General features: G+C 36.7%; 1 protein-coding gene across 7 annotated transcripts in view; it reads right to left on the bottom strand.

The window, feature by feature from the left end:
- The window catches only part of ESD (esterase D), a 32,487-nt gene extending 15,510 nt beyond the window's left edge, over window positions 1-16,977 (bottom strand). Inside the window, exons 1-9 of one of the 7 annotated variants that reach the window (XM_077158248.1) lie at window positions 16,882-16,977; window positions 15,481-16,120; window positions 14,648-14,695; window positions 13,295-13,372; window positions 12,501-12,622; window positions 10,259-10,347; window positions 6,502-6,600; window positions 5,472-5,596; window positions 4,460-4,579 (exon numbers count right to left, since the gene is read on the bottom strand). In XM_077158248.1, the coding sequence (XP_077014363.1) occupies window positions 4,460-4,579; window positions 5,472-5,596; window positions 6,502-6,600; window positions 10,259-10,347; window positions 12,501-12,568 (501 nt within the window). In that variant the 5' untranslated portion in view covers window positions 12,569-12,622; window positions 13,295-13,372; window positions 14,648-14,695; window positions 15,481-16,120; window positions 16,882-16,977. Of the gene's footprint in view, window positions 1-4,459; window positions 4,580-5,471; window positions 5,597-6,501; window positions 6,601-10,258; window positions 10,348-11,834; window positions 11,928-12,500; window positions 12,623-13,294; window positions 13,373-14,647; window positions 14,696-15,480; window positions 16,121-16,881 lie in introns of all 7 variants that reach the window. The other 6 variants (XM_077158249.1, XM_077158251.1, XM_077158250.1 and 3 more) reach the window with 6 other exon arrangements.
- Between the last annotated feature and the right edge of the window lie 614 nt (window positions 16,978-17,591).

Raw genomic sequence — 17,591 nt, 5'->3', positions numbered from 1 at the left:
GTAGATAGTATCCTTCTTTGTCTCTTTTAACTGTTTTACATTTGAAGTCTAATTTGTTGGATATTAGTATAGCTACTCCTGCTCTTTTCTGGTTGTTACTTGCATGAAATATCTTTTCCCAACCTTTCACTTTCAACGTATGTCTATCTTTGGGTCTAAGATGTGTTTCCTGTAGACAGCATATAGAAGGATCCTGTGTTTTAATCCATTCTGCCAGTCTATGTCTTTTGATTGGGGAGTTCAATCCATTAACATTTAGTGTTATTACTGTTTGGGTAGTACTTTCCTCTACCATTTTGCCTTTTGTATTTTATATGTCATATCTAATTTTCCTTCTTTCTACACTCTTCTCCATACCTCTCTCTTCTGTCTTTTCGTATCTCACTCTAGTGGTCCCTTTAGTATTTCTTGCAGAGGTGGTCTCTTGGTCACAAATTCTCTCAGTGGCTTTTTGTCTGAAAATGTTTTAATTTCTCCCTCATTTTTGAATGACAATTTTGCTGGGTATAGAATTCTTGGTTGGCAGTTTTTCTCTTTTAGTAATTTAAATATATCATCCCACTGTCTTCTTGCCTCCATGGTTTCTGCTGAGAAATCTACACATAGTCTTATTGGGTTTCCCTTGTATGTGATGGATTTCTTTTCTCTTGCTGCTTTCAAGATCCTCTCTTTCTCTTTGACCTTTGACATTCTGACTAGTAAGTGTCTTGGAGAATGTCTATTTGGATCTATTCTCTTTGGGGTGTGCTGCACTTCCTAAATCTGTAATTTTAGGTCTTTCCTAAGAGCTGAAAAATATTCAGTGATAATTTCTTCCATTAGTTTTTCTCCTGCTTTTCCCTTCTCTTCTCCTTCTGGGAGACCCACAACATGTATATTTGTGCGCTTCATATTATCATTCAATTCCCTGAGTCCCTGCTCATATTTTTCCATTCTTTTCCCTATAGTTTCTGTTTCTTTTTGGATTTCAGATGTTTCAGCCTCCAGTTCACTAATCCTAACCTCTGTCTCTTGAAATCTACCATTGTACGTTTCCATTGTTTTTTTCATCTCTTCTACTGTATCTTTCATTCCCATAAGTTCGGTGATTTGTTTTTTCAGACTTTCCATTTCTTCTTTTTGTTCATTCCTTGCCTTCTTCATGTCCTCCCTCAATTCATTGATTTGGTTCTTGATGATGTTTTCCATTTCTGTTTGTATATTCTGAATTAGTTGTTTCAGCTCCTGTATTTCATTTGAACTATTGGCTTGTTCCTTTGACTGGGCCATATCTTCAATTTTCCTGGTGTGATTTGTTATTTTTTGCTGGTATCTAGACATTTAATTACCTTAATTAGTTTATTCTGGAAATTGCTTTCACTTATCTTACATAGGGTTTTCTTGCTAGATGAGTTTGTTGTCTATCTGTTCTTTGACCTTCAGTTCAGCTTTTTCTGGGCCTACAGCTTAAGTTTTGTTTAACAGAGGGTAATTTTTCAGTTCTTGTTTTCTTGTTTCTTGTCCTGCTTGTAAGGTGCCTTTTCCCTCCCCACCCTTAGGAGGGTCTACATAGGTATTAGACTCCAGCTGGGTTTTCCCAGACTAAACTGGCCTCCTATCAGGGGGAAGGAGTCACCTGCGTCAGTTTTCCCTCAGGGTGAGACCCAGCAGATTGAAAGACTTTCCTCTGAAGTCTCTGGGCTCTGTTTTTCTTATCCTGCCCAGTATGTGGCACTTGTCTGCCTGCAGGTCCCACCAGCAAAAGACGTTGTGGCTCCTTTAACTTTGGAAGGCTCTCCCTGTTGGGGGCGTGGTGGAGACAGAGGAAAGTTTGTAGGCTGGTTTTAATGGCTTCAAATTGCCAAGCCCTGGGGTCTGAATTCCTTGAGAGAGGGATTCCACCTAAGCAGGGCTTCACCCCTCCCCTGGGGAAGGCACAGGTGGGAGACAGCCCTGAAAACAGTCTGTTTCTGCCTATGCCTGGAGCAGTTGCAGCCCGAGTAGTTTCACTGCTGAATCCAGAGGCAGCCAAGTCTCCGTAGAAACAGCCAAAAAACCCTCCGTTTCGTCCCCTTTTCTGTTTTTCAGTTAGCCCAATAAGGGACCTCCGCCTTGACCAGTTTCACTTCAGCGGGGGGTGCCTTGAACAGTTTCACTTGAGCTGGGGGCCTATTTTTAGTAGTCAGAATTTGTTTGTTAATGCCACAATTGGTGTTTGGTTGGACTCAGTCCCTGCTACTGTTAGAGTCTCTTTTGTTTCCCTCCAGGAAGCCGCCTGTTGGGGGGGGGGGCGCTGGCCGCCAGCCACCGTGGCTTGGGGAACTCACTCGCAGCCGGTCCAGCTGGTCCAGACTGGGGTACACTGTGTGTCTGGTCACTATCGTGGCTCCGGGAGCTGTTCTGTACTGTTTCTGGTTATTTAGTAGTTGTTCTGGAGGACGAACTAAAATGTGCACATTGTTAAGCCGCCATCTTGGCCCCTCCCCTTTTGACGATTTTTAAATGAACAATTCAGTGACATTAATCACATTCACATTTTGCTACCATCACCACCATCAACAAAAGTTTTCCATCACCCCAAACAGAAACTCTGTACTCATTATACAATAACTCCCCATTTTCTCTCCTTCCTAGTCCTTGATAACCTCTAATGCACTTTGTCTCTTTGAATCTTCTTAGTCTAGATATTTCATGTATGTGGAATAAAACAATATTTACCCTTTTTTGTTAGGTTTATTTCACTGAACTTAATGTATTCAACATTCATCCATGTTATACAGTGTCAGTACTTTGTTCCTTTTTGTGACAATATTTCACAAAATATTATGCTTACAATATGTTTTCACCACATATGCATATACCACATTGTGTTTATTCATTCATGTGCAACGGACATGTGAGTTGTTTCTATCTCTTGGCTATTATGAATAAGGCTTCGTACAAACATACCCCGGGTATGTACCTAGGAGCAGGATTGCTCAGTCACATGGTAATTCTATGCTTAATTTTCTGAAGAACTGACAAACTCTTCTCCACAGCAGCCTCACTATCTTACATGTAAGCAAACTTTTTATTTATATATATTTTTTAATAACAGCCATTCTAGTTGGTGTGAGGTAGTATCTCTGTGCTTTTGATCTTCATTTTTTGAATGGTTAATGATGCTTACTGATCATTATATATCTTTGGAGAAATTTCTATTAAAATCCTTTGCCCATTTTTTAATTGGGTTATTAGCTTTTTTAAAGGACTACAAATTGAACTAAGTTCAGTTTTTTCCCTCAAAAACAATAAACTGATGGCCTTATGTTCAAAAAATGGAAGAGAATATCCTTATTAAAAAAAAATCTATAATCATGTCATAATCAGTTCAATTTTTTTTTTGTATGCTGTATGGTGGGGTCCCATTTCATTCTTTTTCCATGTGAACATCCTGTTATTGTAGCACCATTTGTTGAAATTTTGTTTGTTTTTGTTGGTTTTGCAAGGCAGGCAAGAATTCTATCACTGAACTACCCTTGCACCAACTCAGTTCAATTTTTTTTTTTTTTAAATGCATTGGCAGGCACCACAGGAACTGAACCTAGGTCTCTGGCATGGCAGATGAGAGCTCTGCCTGCTAAGCCACTGTGGCCCACCCTCAGTTAAATTTTATAATAAACGTAACCAAAAGTAAAATATTGGTGCTACAGCAAGAAACTGCTCTGCGAAATATTTTTATTTCTCAGTGGCACATCTAAAAGGATAAAGAAAAAAAGTCCTTCCTAAGGAAAGGAGATGTTAAAAAGATTAAACAAATGTTGACGTCATTTATAGCCCTGTGATTTTAAAGACAGAAGCAAACTTAAGATGATCATTGCTTCAAAACTTCCTTTCTCAACTGACTGCATGAATGTGGTATAGTGGGAAACTCTTCATATGGTGATAAGTCAAACTTGGCTTGTTAAAATAAATAACAAGTGTATGAGCTTCAAATGAATGAATGGGAAAGACCGAGTTTTCCAACATTTTCCAGTGAAAGTGACCTAGTCATCAATTTTCAACAGAGGTACTAATGACAAAGCATTCTTAAACTTTTACAAACTATGAATATCTTTCTGTTATTTCATGAAACCAAAGTCAAATTTATAGATATTCCTGATAAAAATAAATTACAGATACTACTGTAATAACTTTAATCAAGAATAACCACTAGGAAAAACAGAGCATGTCTTCAAAATTATAGTTTGAATAGAAGGAATGAAAATATAAGCTACATTTCATAATACTTCTAACAGAGCAATGATAAACCACTGATAGGTAATTTCTATGCTTCTAATTCTATAGCATACATTGTGCTGTTAAATTTGATACTGAAATTCCCAACACTAGATAATTTCAGTCCCAATACCGGAAAAAAAATAACTTAATTTCAATCTTTGAAAGTTTCTAATTATTACCCTGGAGAAATATTTAACCCTAGAAGTGTAAGTAATCTTACTTTGTATTTTCCAGGATTCTTCAAAGCACAAATCAGAGCTCCATGACCTCCCATGGAATGGCCAAAAATAGACATCCTTTGGGGATCCACTGGGAAATTGGCATTTATGAGTTTGGGAAGCTAGAACAATGTAATGGGGAAAAAATATGACAGAACTGTACATAGATATTTTTCTATGTTACAAAGTAATTGCATAGCTATTTCCAAATCATAGGCTTACAATGAATTGAATAAGAAAAGACAAAATTAAACTAAAAAAATCCACCTCAGTTAGATAATGGTTATTAATATACCACTGGAGAATATATGGGACAACCTCCTTAGAAAACAACTTGAGGAGGACGACATAGAAAGAACCTCTAAAATGTCCTAAACTTTCAACCTAGTAATTTTACTTAATGGAATCTATTTTCAATACTTACCATGATAAAAAAGAATTATGTAAAAGCAAAAATATTCCATTCAGGAAAAAATAAATTTTGGCATCTAACAGAATATGATGCAGCCATTAAAATGATATTTACAGAAAGGTTAAAACAATATTGAAAACATTTTATACAATTAAAAAAAGGGTAAAAAATAACAATATGTGAAAACTAATCATAGAAAAAAATTGAATTGCACACAAATATTACTAATAAAAGGAGTATCTGACCACTTACTTATGCTAAATAAGTCTTGATTTATCAGTATAAAATAGTATATATGAATGAACCCCCTGTCATGGAAATAAAAAGTTTTTTCCATATACTATTTTTATTGGCTAACCTAGGTATTTTAATAATCTAATTATTAAACTCTTTGAAATTGTACTTAGTGCTAATTTAAACTGTTAACAAATAAGACTGTCATAACTAGCAAACTCTGGAATTTTCACAAAGATAGTTAATAAATATGGATTAAGTAGATTCAACAATACCATAACCTAGTTTAAAACTATTAGAACTGGAAGGATCTGGGGAAAACCAAGTACGTGGGAGCCATCAGTTAATTACAATACAAATTAAATTACCTCCTCTGTTATGTAAGAGTACATTCTGTAGTTAGTTTTCCAAGGATCTTCAGTGGCATCCACATAAAACCCAGCACCAGAGCCAAAGTCCCAGCTCTCATCTTCTCCTTTAATATTGCAGCCACCTATTAAGAAAAAATTTTGTAGTTTCATCAACTCAGCAGTAATGGTCCACACTCAGTAACAGACTTCTACATGAATTTGCAAGTCCATCACTTGCACTAGAGCTGTCCACCAAACACTGTGGGTTCTCTGCCTTTTGGGATACATGCACAAATGTCTGTGGTCAATTTACCACCTTGAACTGGAAACTTCTTATTGACTTTAAGATCATTCCATCATGTTTTCCTTCTTTATCCACCCCACACTGGGATTTTTATTTTTTTTTTGTATTCTGCTTTTTAATTAATTAGGCTTTATTTAATATATGTGCTTGCAGTTAAAAAGCCAGCATTTGGATTTTGAATAGAATTATATTCTATGCAGAGTAATCTGAGGGAAATGATCTCTTTATAATACTCGGTCTACCCATCTAGGAATATGGCATTTTCCCATTTGTTGATATATTCATGTACGATGTACCACAAAATTTTATAGTTTTCTACGTCTTTGTATTCGAAAAGTTTATCCCTTGGTATTTTATATTTGTGAGACTATTTTGAATTGAATTTGCTATGCATTTTATGTTATTACTCTGACACTGATGCCAGTATGATATCTGTTTCAGTGTCTGGATCTATAAAATGGGAATAGCAACCATCCCTGCTCCTACAAGTGATGTCAATAACACTCATAGGGAGGATTATGCACAACATGGTCATTTAGACTCATGATGTCACTTAACATTTTACTAGAGATAATAACAAAGATATGAAAGGAATTGTATACTGCAATATATAATGCAATATACAATACATTATATACATTATATATGCAATATACAATATATAATGAAAGGAATTATACCACTTACAGCATAGTCTTAAAAAGTCAGATTTTTATAAAGGATTTCTGGAATAAGAACACTTACGAGGACTGGTATCTGGAGCAACGACGACAAGACCATGTTCTGACGCAGCTTGATGGTAACCAGATTTTGATATAAAATTTTGTTCTGTGCAAGTTAAGCCTGAAGATCAAAAATATTGTTATCTCATGCTATACTATGAATAATATAAGCTTTAAACTTTTTATAATATAGGAAAACAAGCTTACTAAGTATTAAGTTTCTTTTTTTCAGCTTTAGAAATAATACTGAATAAGACACTAAAGTTTCTTTTCAAAAAAGCTCCTAGTATTAACCTGGGAATTTTATTTTTTAGGTTTAATGTCTAGGTGAGCTGTCCTATTTAAATCATTTACTAAAGGTTCATTACTGAAACCTTTGGGGACAGATATGCTGGAGAATTCACAGTTTTTCAGACTGCAGAATAGCAATATGATACATAAACTACATATTACATAACAATCCCAGACAACTCCAGCAGGGTGTTATCAGACATGTTACTATTTCTGTGTCGTAACCTAAATTAGCCAGGATGAAATAATATGATGGCTGTTGCAATACAAAGGATTGACTATTTTTATATATTAATTGTTTTCAGCAACAAAATTTGTCTGATCATTTTGTCTTTCCATTGAACTAAAGAAATAAGTTATGGTGACTGTTCACCTTCCTTAAACTAAGTTTCAGCTCTAGGTTTTATAACTCTTTCTGCCATTTTTCCTAATTTTATTCTTATTCATGTGATGGAGATGACTTAATTCTCTCATAGGAACTTAATACCATAATGATACGAGAATGGTTAAGTATGAACAGGGAATAGATGCTTGGGCTTAACACTGACTAACCCAACAGTTGTCTTCCAGGGGCAAATGCCCAAAGTCCCACCTCAGCTGCTAAGTGCAACATTAAAGCATACTGATATGCATGATACAATGTGACACAGAAGAATTAAACAGAGCTTCTATGGTTTCATGAATATTCTATCTTACAGTAACAACCAGCAGAGATGTATGAAGTAGTTGTTCAATAAAAACTTGCTAAAATTAATAAATAATGACAAGATATAAAGATATAAAGCTACAAGTTTCACTGGAGAAAGTGTTACCAGAGTCTGTGGTTAAATAAACCTGTCAGACACACAAATTTTCACTAGTCATGGCAGAACTTCAAGAGTCCTTTCCTATCTACTATATCCCTCCCTGGAATATCTTTCAGAAATACTAGTGCCATATAGTGGTGGTGAACTGCCTCAAGTAATGACAATACTGACCAGAGGCAGCAGGGGTATAGTATAGAAAGCACAGCCTTTGGATTTCAGACAGGATCTGGTTCTAAATGCTACTCGGCCACTTCCCAGCTGACCAACGATGGGAAAATAACTTGAGTATCTTGGCCCTTAGTGCTTTATCTTGAAAAAATGAGGGTAGTACTGCCTCTATTCAACCACATAAGATAGTTGTGAGGACTAAATGTCATAACAGGGTGTAAAGAGCCTGGAGTGAGGGTCTGGGATATAGTAAAAAGTATGTCACACTTGGGAAATGGGAATCTGTTAGAGTCCAGAGAAGAATTTGGTTTTTCTCTAGTTAGAACACAAAGTCCTTGATTAAGATATAAGAGAGTAAGACGTAGATTCATGGAAATGAAGCTCATTCTACTGCAAACTGCTCTTTAGTGTATAAAGAGAATTACTAATTAAAATCTACTTGATAAACTGTATTTAATTTATATGAAGAGCTTTTGCTTTTTTGCTAACAGCTTTGAGATACAATTCACAAACCATACAAGTCACCTGTTTATAATGTACAATTTCATGATTTTTAGTGTATTCATTGGGGAACATTTTTCATCACTCCATAAAGAAACCCCATACACATTAGCAGCAACTCTCCATTCTCACCCAAACTCCCTTACCCTAGGCAACCACTAATCTTTCTGTAGATTTATCTGTTCTAGACCTCTCACACAAATGTAATCATAAAATGTGTTATCTTTTGTGACTAGCTTCTTTCGCTAGTATGACGTTTTCAAGGTTCAACCATGCTGTAGCATGTATCAGTGTTTCATTCCTTTGTGTTGCTGAGTAATATTCCCGTGTATGGATATATCACATTTTATTTATTCATTCATCAGCTGAATGGACATTTGGGTGGTATCCACTTTTTGACTACTATGACTAGAGCACTGGTGTAGGAGTTTCTGTGTGCACTTGGGCTTTCCTTTCTCTTAGGTATATATCTATGACTATTTTGATGGTTACCTTGGTTTGAGAGAGATGCAAATCACTACATCTGGATCATCTTTTAGGATTTTATTTTGGATGTTGTTTCAATTTCATCAATAAACCAAATGAGCTAATCTTTATGTCTCTGTCTCCCTTAAATTCACCGGGAATAAACCTAAATTCTGCTGCCATCATTGTACTTGTCAGGCAATCTTACCTTTTTTCAGAAAATCAAGTCTTAATTTCCAAGGTCTATCTATTCTTCAGCATCTCACTAAGGAAACTGTCCTGTCATTTGATGTAAACAAACAAAAAGTTCTATTTTTTATACTTATAAAGCTCAGATGATATCTTGATAGACTTCAAATTTGGATAGGAATATTGGGCCTTGTTATCACTGTACCTCATTAGTACAACAAACTGCCACTTCCAATATGCTCTGTTTCTCTTTTAACTGAGTTATGAATTTTAGCTGTTCTCACCAGAAACAAAATGGAAGAACAGGAGAAAAGATTGAATTTAGCCCTGGATAATGAGTCAGAAAACTTGTTTAACCTCACTATTATATGATCTTGGAAAGGATTTAACCAATTTCGGCTTTAGGTTTCTATTTAATGGATTATGTGATTTCTAAGACCATCTGTAAATACACAATCCTATGATTTTTTTAACAATTACATTTCTAATTTTCTTGTTGTTGCATTTGGCAACATCTAATGCTCTTCTAGCAAAACCAGGGCTCTAGTTCAATCATAGAAATACTTTGTTGAGTTAAAATCAGATATGGTCTTACTTTTTACCTTTTAAAATGAAATAACTATTCTCATTTTCCAATTGGCATTGAGGCTTATCCTCAATTAAACATACATAAGGAAGGAGTTATTAAATCAAAGTTATCAGAATCAATTTTAAGGAAACAAAAGTAAAACAGTATACATTGACACAAATTTAGTTTTTTATGATTCTCTACTTGTAATGTTCACTTCTGAAGATGAAGTACTATAACTTGTGAAAGAAAAGTTAGCAGAGGAGCAAAATTCCTGGTGGCAAAACCTTATGTTCTCCTAGTCCTTTCCACAATCCTTAAGGTTAAGCACTGGTTAAAAAGCATTAGTGGCCCCAAGTGATGTTTCACACTATTGCCAGAGAAGCTCTATGAAGTCCCATTCGTTATTCCAGGGAACACTGTAAGAAGTTATTTGTTATGGCTTCTAGTCAGCGTACCATAGTGTTCTGATTTCACCTGATATTGTTCAATTTGGCTAATAAAGTCCCTACAAACTCCAGATAAAGAACCTTTGGAAGCCCTTGCCATTGAGCCCAGAATTTTATATTTTCTTCTAAATTACTGATGAATTGAAGAAGAAGCGAGATAAATATAATTCAGTAGCTATGAAATTATTCTCAGGATAAAGGAACAGAGGAGACTGTCAGAGGCTCCTAAAGTCTTTTATAAATGTCTCAGAAAGCATACCAAAAGGTCAAGACAAGTGGGTAAGATAAATAAGTTAAGAAGAAAAAAATAGTCTTTGTGAATTTCAAATGTATAATACTTACCAGATAGCCAATAGAGTGCGGGGCATTTTCCAGTTTCTGCCTTTGGTGGCAGGTACACGGCAAATTTCATTTTGCAGTTCAGCTCAACACTGTAATTTTAGCACCCACCCCATACCACCCCCCCCAAAAAAAGAAAAGAATCAATACCCCCTCTTTAGTCAAGACAGAAGAATAAAATACAGAAGCACTAAGTAAAAAGTGAGATAAATAATAAAGGTCCAAAATAAATGATTTAATGTCCAAAATAAGTGATTCCACCATTTAAGGAATATACTTTGGCCCTGAAAGGAAGGCTAAGGCCAGCTGGAAGCACACTGAGCTATCAAACATCCTTAGCCTTTCTTTGCATGGTACATACTCATTTTGGACAGGATATAATATAGCACTAATATTATTAAAAGAAAAATGGCTTCTGTTTCCAAAGAGATGTCTGAAATAAATTTGCTTTTATTAAAAAAAATGCACTTAAAGATCATAAATTACATTTGTTCATAGGCACTAAAATGTATCACATCTTCCCTTTGTTCTTTGTAACTAATATTTTATCACAACCATTAATACCACAACTAGATGAAAACGTCTTTATCCTACTCTCACACTTGACTGGCAGTTTGGCTGGGCATGGAAGTCTTTCTTCAGAATTCTGAAGTTACTGCTGCACTGCCTTCTCAGTTCTAGTACCGCTGTTGAGTTGACCTATGTCTTTCAAAATCCTTAATCCTTCATATTCACCCTTTCCCCACCCTCTGACTGTTCAAGGATTTCTCATCCATTGTGTTGGATACTAAGAAGATGATGTTTTCAATCTGGCAACTTAAGCCCTGGCAATTTAAGAGTTCTAGGAATTCTTGAATTATTTATTTCCATACCTCTGTTTCTGTTTTATATTTCAAAACTCCTAAAATTTGGATGCTAGACTTCTTGGACTGGCATTCTAATTCTCTTATCCCTTCCAATTTTCCCTTATTCTACCTTCTGGGAAGTTCAACTTTATCAACTAACCCTTCAACTGAGTTTCGTCATTTCTACGATAAAATTTTAAATTTCTGGATTCTTTTATTTTGTCCTTGGATATTTTTAAAAGCATTGTCTTCTGATGTCAGAGTCCAGTATCTTCACTCATACCTTTGATGCTAATAACAGTACTTTTTGAAGTCTGTCTTCTTGCACAACCCATTTAGCCATGTTCCTTTTTATTTTTAATTTTTTTTAGGTCTCTATCTTTTGTATTTGGCTTTACACAAATATTTAGTGATCTTTAGCCATCTACTCCTTTCAAGAGTGAAACACTAACAAATCTGATTGAAAGCACTGGGGTGGGGTGGGAGGAGTTGACAACCCTGGCTTCACTGCAGAGTGCAGTCCAGCTGGACCATTTTGTTGGTAAGCTCTCAATATCTTGAGGTCTCTTATTCTAGGCTAGTCAGATCCCTCAAAGAAGAGTCTTCTAGAAGGGAATTAGCCTAACTCCACAAATTCTAAAAACTGAGTAGAAGAGGATGGGGAAGACTATTCAGAGTGCAAACTTTCACTTAATGTTGCTATTTGGAGTATGATTGTACCCCCACCAACTGACCTGGTATTCTTCAGAACAGTGATTCTCTGTTTACCTTCTCAAGTGAATAAACTTTCAATCTTTTGCCAGAGCCAGGGAGAGGCAATGGTCTGGCTGCAAAGAGAGCAGGGGTGATCTGAGGTCTATCTCCTTAAAACAGACTTTCAACTAATCTTCCTTTTTCTTAGTTTCATTTTTATCCTTAATTCGGATATATCTGGTGCCTCCAATTTCTAAGGCTTTATATATATTATATTATTTCTCAGCTTTCTTTTGCTGCTGTTCAGAATTTAGTTTTTTAGGTCCTTTAAGTCAGATACTGCTTGTCCATCTGCATTTCTGCTTCTAAAATACTATTCTTAACTCCTCCCCTGCTTCTTTTTTTGCTTCTGTGGGTATGTGTGCCCATACCCTCAGAATTTTTACTGGCAACATAGGTCTTTCCACAAAGTTTCAGAATAATGTAAAGTCAAAACCTGAAGGCACTTCTCTTTTCTGGCTCCTTTGTACCTCACAAAATTGAATCCCTATAGCTACTTAACACTGGTGAAATTGTCAAACAGATAAATATAGAGAAAGAGCAAGCAGATTTAAAGTAAAATGAGATATCACAAAATAAAGATAAGGACAGAATAAACAATATAACAAAATGAGAGATATCTAAAATTGTATTTTCTTAATACTTACCTGTCATGTTCAAACACTTTCTGCAACCCACCAAAGCACTTGTTGCTGGAAATCTGTTTCAATGCCATTTTTCTCCTTTTACTGAAACAACATTAATTTCTAGAGAACTAGGACCTGAAAAACTTGAAACAAAATTGTTTTCAGATAAATCATCTGAATGTACGTTTCCAACTAAAATTGTTTTTTTTCAAATGCTATTCCTTTGGGGTACAAAATAATAAGAAACTAACATACTCACTTAAATTTGCTACTTATTTTAAAAAACTTTAGTACTTATATTATTATTCATTTATTAACAAGTTATTCTGTTGTGGACTACCCCAGTTTTTTTTTTTTTTTGAGAAAGAGGCTAAATATAAATAATTTAAGTTACTCACTGATTACCTTAACTTAGTAGATTAAATATTAACGGTCTAAATGTCAAGGGTAATAAAGAAGTCAAAGTTAAGAAATCGGTATGACTGTTTACAGTTAATTTTAAAACAGGAGGAAAATGAAATGACAATACAATTATGATAATAATAAAAAAAGAGCTAACATTTATTGAATACTTAAAGTGAGACAGGTACCTTTCTATATGCTGAACCATATCAAACTACTCATCCTATGAGTTTTTGAAGAGAAAGTGATACTCAGCTTTTAGATCAACTATTCTCCTTTTAAAACTCATCAAATAAAACAGTTATAAGTGAATTAGGGCATAGCTTCTCATCAGGAAACTCTGAAGTTTGGTAGTCAACTTCTTTCTCCAACAAAATTTTTCAATTTTCATATGAAAATAATTTCAAACTTACGTGTTAAGAGACCACACAGTTTTACTTTTTAATAATACAGGAAAAAAGTGGAAAATTATCTTCATCTATCCTAATCACCTGTCAAAAAGGGGGAAACAGCAGAATTGTAATGTGTACCTCTCAGGGAAGTACCTCCCTATCCCGCGTAGCACTTAATTAAAATATCAAGCAGTCAACAGTACACACTAAATAAAAGGGTACAGATACAGGAACAGGTATCACCACTCTAGTGGTCTAGTCAATGAAACATATGAACTGTATGCTGACCAGTGGCAGTTTTAGCAATAATCTTACAGTATTTTACAGTAATTTTGAAAAGCTACAATTTTACAGTAATCTTTAAAAGCTAATTTTGAACTGTTTTTACAAAATTTTAAATGAGATTAGTTTCAATCCTACATTTAAGTAATCTCTCAATAAATTCAAATACTAAGCTTTACATTGGAAAATTGGGAGTTTAACCCAGGAAATATGACATCAGAGCCCTACCGTTAACTGCTATACTCTACTACCTCTCTAGAGGGTGGCTAAATATTGTACTTTTTTTTTCTGAGATACTAAAACTGACTCATCCTATAGAATTAGGATATTACAATTACACACAAATTACCATTTGTTCATAGATTTACTTTTACTCAACAAAACCCTGATTATTATGCACCAAACTGTCCCACAAAATATTATTAGCTATGAAATATTAACTTCAGCTATTTTTATTTACAATCCTTCTTAAATAAACAGATAAACATGAATGATATAACTTCAATATACATACACATGAGGCCAAGGAATAAAACTTACTTGCTATCTCTACAAGTTTTCTTAAACATAATAGGGACTATGTCTGCTTTTAGAAAACATGGTACACTAAGCATATATCTGTTACATAGGAGGTACTTAATAATTACTTGTTGGCTTAATGAATAATATTTTTTAACTTCTAACATACCAATTATGTGCATCATGTCCTTTGTTAATCACCTTACACTTTAATCAGCTATTTTACTAAACACCAGCTAATCTATTTCCCCTGTTTTTTATACGCTTTTTAATTAAATCCAAAACCTAATACTTTTCATTTAGCCAGAGGAAATAAGATACACTTTTTTAACTTGTTAAAATGCCTTAAAAAAAAAGTTTGTTTACTCATTTCTGAAACTACTTTCAACTACAAATAAAAAAAGGAATTCAACTTAATAAAAAAAAAATAGGTCACAAGCTAGGAACTAGTCATGATATACTAGTTAGGTTTCAATAAGATTTTCCTATGTGAAAAATAAGTGTTTTAAACCAAGTTATTAGATTTTTCTTTCAATTTCATAGTAACACATAAACTATAGAACTTAAATGTACCTGTCCAATTGCTACTTGCTTTTTCTTCTGTACTGAAGAGCAGAGGACCTTGAAAAAAAGACCAAATGGTTTTCAAGTGGGATTTATTTTTCATAACAAAGGTTATATAGACAAGTACAGTACATGTACACATTCTCAAAACAGACATTTTCTTCTGGATATGGTGGTACCAGTTCACCTCACCCTCAATCTAATCACCTTAAAACCAATTTTGCCACAAGTCCTGGTGCTTGGTCAAAAACATTTGAGGGGGTTAGATTTGTATGAAGAAAGTTGTTTTCTTTCTTTTTCTCTTTCGGAAATTTTAAAAAGTTTCAAAATGAAATTTGAAAGCATGAGACGTGGTCAACTGCTGAGTGTAGGATTAAGAAAGTAGAGTAAAATAAAATATCTGGAACCCTTCTTCCTAAGAGTTGCAGGTCTTTGTGGGGAGGGAAGAGATAAGGACTAAAGGGCTACTCTCTTTTGACAGGCTTACAAATGATGCTGAAGTAACCGATATATAATAAAATATGAATGTATGGAAATTTACAGGGAACAGGTCATGCACAATATCCAACTGACGTTTGATTTAGGTTCTAGAGCAAATTTTTTAAAAATCCCTCCAGAAAACCCAAAGCAAACAACGAGTCCACAGTGCCAGTGGGAGTTACACAATTTTCCAAGAAATTTAGTAACCATTATAATTCTTCGGAGAAGAAAGTCTCTTTTGGTGCACCAATACATGCCGGGCCAAGCAGTGAAGTCAATTAAAGAAAGATGTTTTCATTCACAAGGCATCTAGTACCTGAAAGTACAACTTGTCAAATTTTACTTTTCTTTCCTTTACTTACTGAAGTTTTAAAGTCATCCAGCTCCAGAAATCTGTGTTCTTTGTATTTTCGTGTCTTTGTTTCTTCCTATTAGTCTCAAACTTTTCTCTGAGTTTTTGTTTCCATTCAGATACCTTAGACCTTGATTCATTTCTTCACAATCCTTTTCATTTTTGGTGCCTCTCACTTCACTGGCTCTTAACAACCCAAAGCTCTCCCCAAAACGACTGGATTACAGCAGAATATTGTGCACTGCTGATCATCACTTCTTTGTACAAAGCATCTCTTCAGTGAAAACACATGATCTCGATTCTGTTCCACTGACTTACTCCTCCCATTGCCCTTTCCTTTTCTTTCCAGTCTGCTCTCCCAAAACACGTTCCTTAGGTTTCAACTACATCTTCTGGGTGGAAGAATCTAAACCTGCCTCTTTAGACCCAATCTTTCTCCAGCGTTATTTCCAGAAGTAAATTTCTTGCTGACCCTTCTGACAAGATATGCCACCAATCAGCAAAACTCATTACATCTAAAATTAAGATTGTATCTCCCACCTTCAAATCAACTTCTCTCGCTCCTTTTTCATCCATACAGGTCTTGTCCAATCTACATTTGAAGTGTCTCAAATTCACTCCTTGTGATTTCCCTCTGTCACCATCCTAATCTTAGATAAAGGAAATTAAAATTTAATCTCCTATTTTCTTTCTTTCTAGCATAATCCTGCATGGAAGCGCAGGGCTTTAATCCAATTAACTTTAGTTCAACAGATCCCTAGAAACACAGCTCAGCTTCAGGTCTAACAAGGAATTGTTAGCTACTCTGTTTAAACACGATTAGCTAGCACACATTAACTAGCAGGTGAGAAATGCCTGACCACTACTCGCTTATAAAGAGCGACAAGTTGTAAAGAGCTAATCCCATTTAAGTGTTAGTAGTTGAGAACCAGTAAATCACTGGAACTGAAAGCGGATGTAATTAATTATATAATTTCCCTCAAGGTTACTTGCCATTACAATTTCATGAAACTGAAACTAACTATTGAGTACTGACAAAGATAGGACGGAATTGCATATATTCTTGGTCACAATATACCAGCACTCCGGGGCCCCGGTTTCCTGCATAAACGGGGTAAACATGGGTCTAAAGTGCGGAAAGTCTCGGTAAAACGGGACGCACTGGGTCAAGCGGAGGGCACCTGATCAGCGGGAGGCTCTCCCTCGGGGAGGCTCCAGCAGGGAAAGGGATTCTGGCCTAACCGGTCAAGGCCCGACCTGGAAGCACAGGGCCCGGTTTCCAGCCTCTGCCAGGTCGGGTCCAGGCCGCACCTGCGCGACTCGCGGTGGGTGTCCGCCCGGGCCGGGCCCGCCGCGCCGCCGATGCGGCCCACAACCCAAGCGGGAAAGAACAACCGGGACTCAGCCTTACCTCAAGGCGCGGCGGGAAGGAAGCTACCGTCTGGGGGGGAAAGGTAGGACCCTAATATGGCTGCCGAGCCGCCAACCTAAATCCAGTCCCTGAGGGTTTCCGGCCCGATCTCCTCAGCCACGCCCTCTCGACTTCACTCTCTAGGGCCCGCCCATCCGTGGTCCCGCCCCCACGGGGTCCGCCCACCCTCCGTCTCAACTTCTCGGCCCCGCCCCCTCCAGCTCACCCTACCCTAGGCCCCGCCGCCATACGGCCCGCCCACCATTGGTCCCGCCTCACAAGGCCCGCCCACTCTCGGTCCAGTCTCCGCAGGCCTTCACGGTTGGCTCCGCCCCCTCCCGAACTCGCGAGCCAGCCCACCCGCCGCAAGGCACTCAGGTCTGGCCCCCGGCCCCTAGATCGCTTCGCTGCGCGGCGCCGCTCGCACGTGGGCGGCTGTTCCGTATTCTGCTGCTCGCCAGAGTCCTCTCCGGAGGGCTGCTTCAAGCCCAGGGGAAGGGCGCTGGGAATAAGACTCAATTCACCTGTCGGGGACTGATCAGCCGTGGGCTCCTTGAAGCTCCTCAGCGGCTAAAGCGATTTGAAACCTGAAGTCTCTCATCACTTGGCCTGGGGAAAGAGCTGCCACGCGACTGTGCAGTTACTTAGAAACTGGGGCTTGAATTCCGGTCTGCCCCACCTGCCTCTCGCCTTTTCACCTACTTGGCAAC

This window comes from Tamandua tetradactyla, chromosome 4, assembly GCF_023851605.1.
Source record: "Tamandua tetradactyla isolate mTamTet1 chromosome 4, mTamTet1.pri, whole genome shotgun sequence".
NCBI classification, from domain to species: domain Eukaryota; kingdom Metazoa; phylum Chordata; class Mammalia; order Pilosa; family Myrmecophagidae; genus Tamandua; species Tamandua tetradactyla.
The sequence above is the reverse complement of the archived record's forward strand: the minus strand, read 5'-3'. Positions and strand labels throughout refer to the sequence as shown.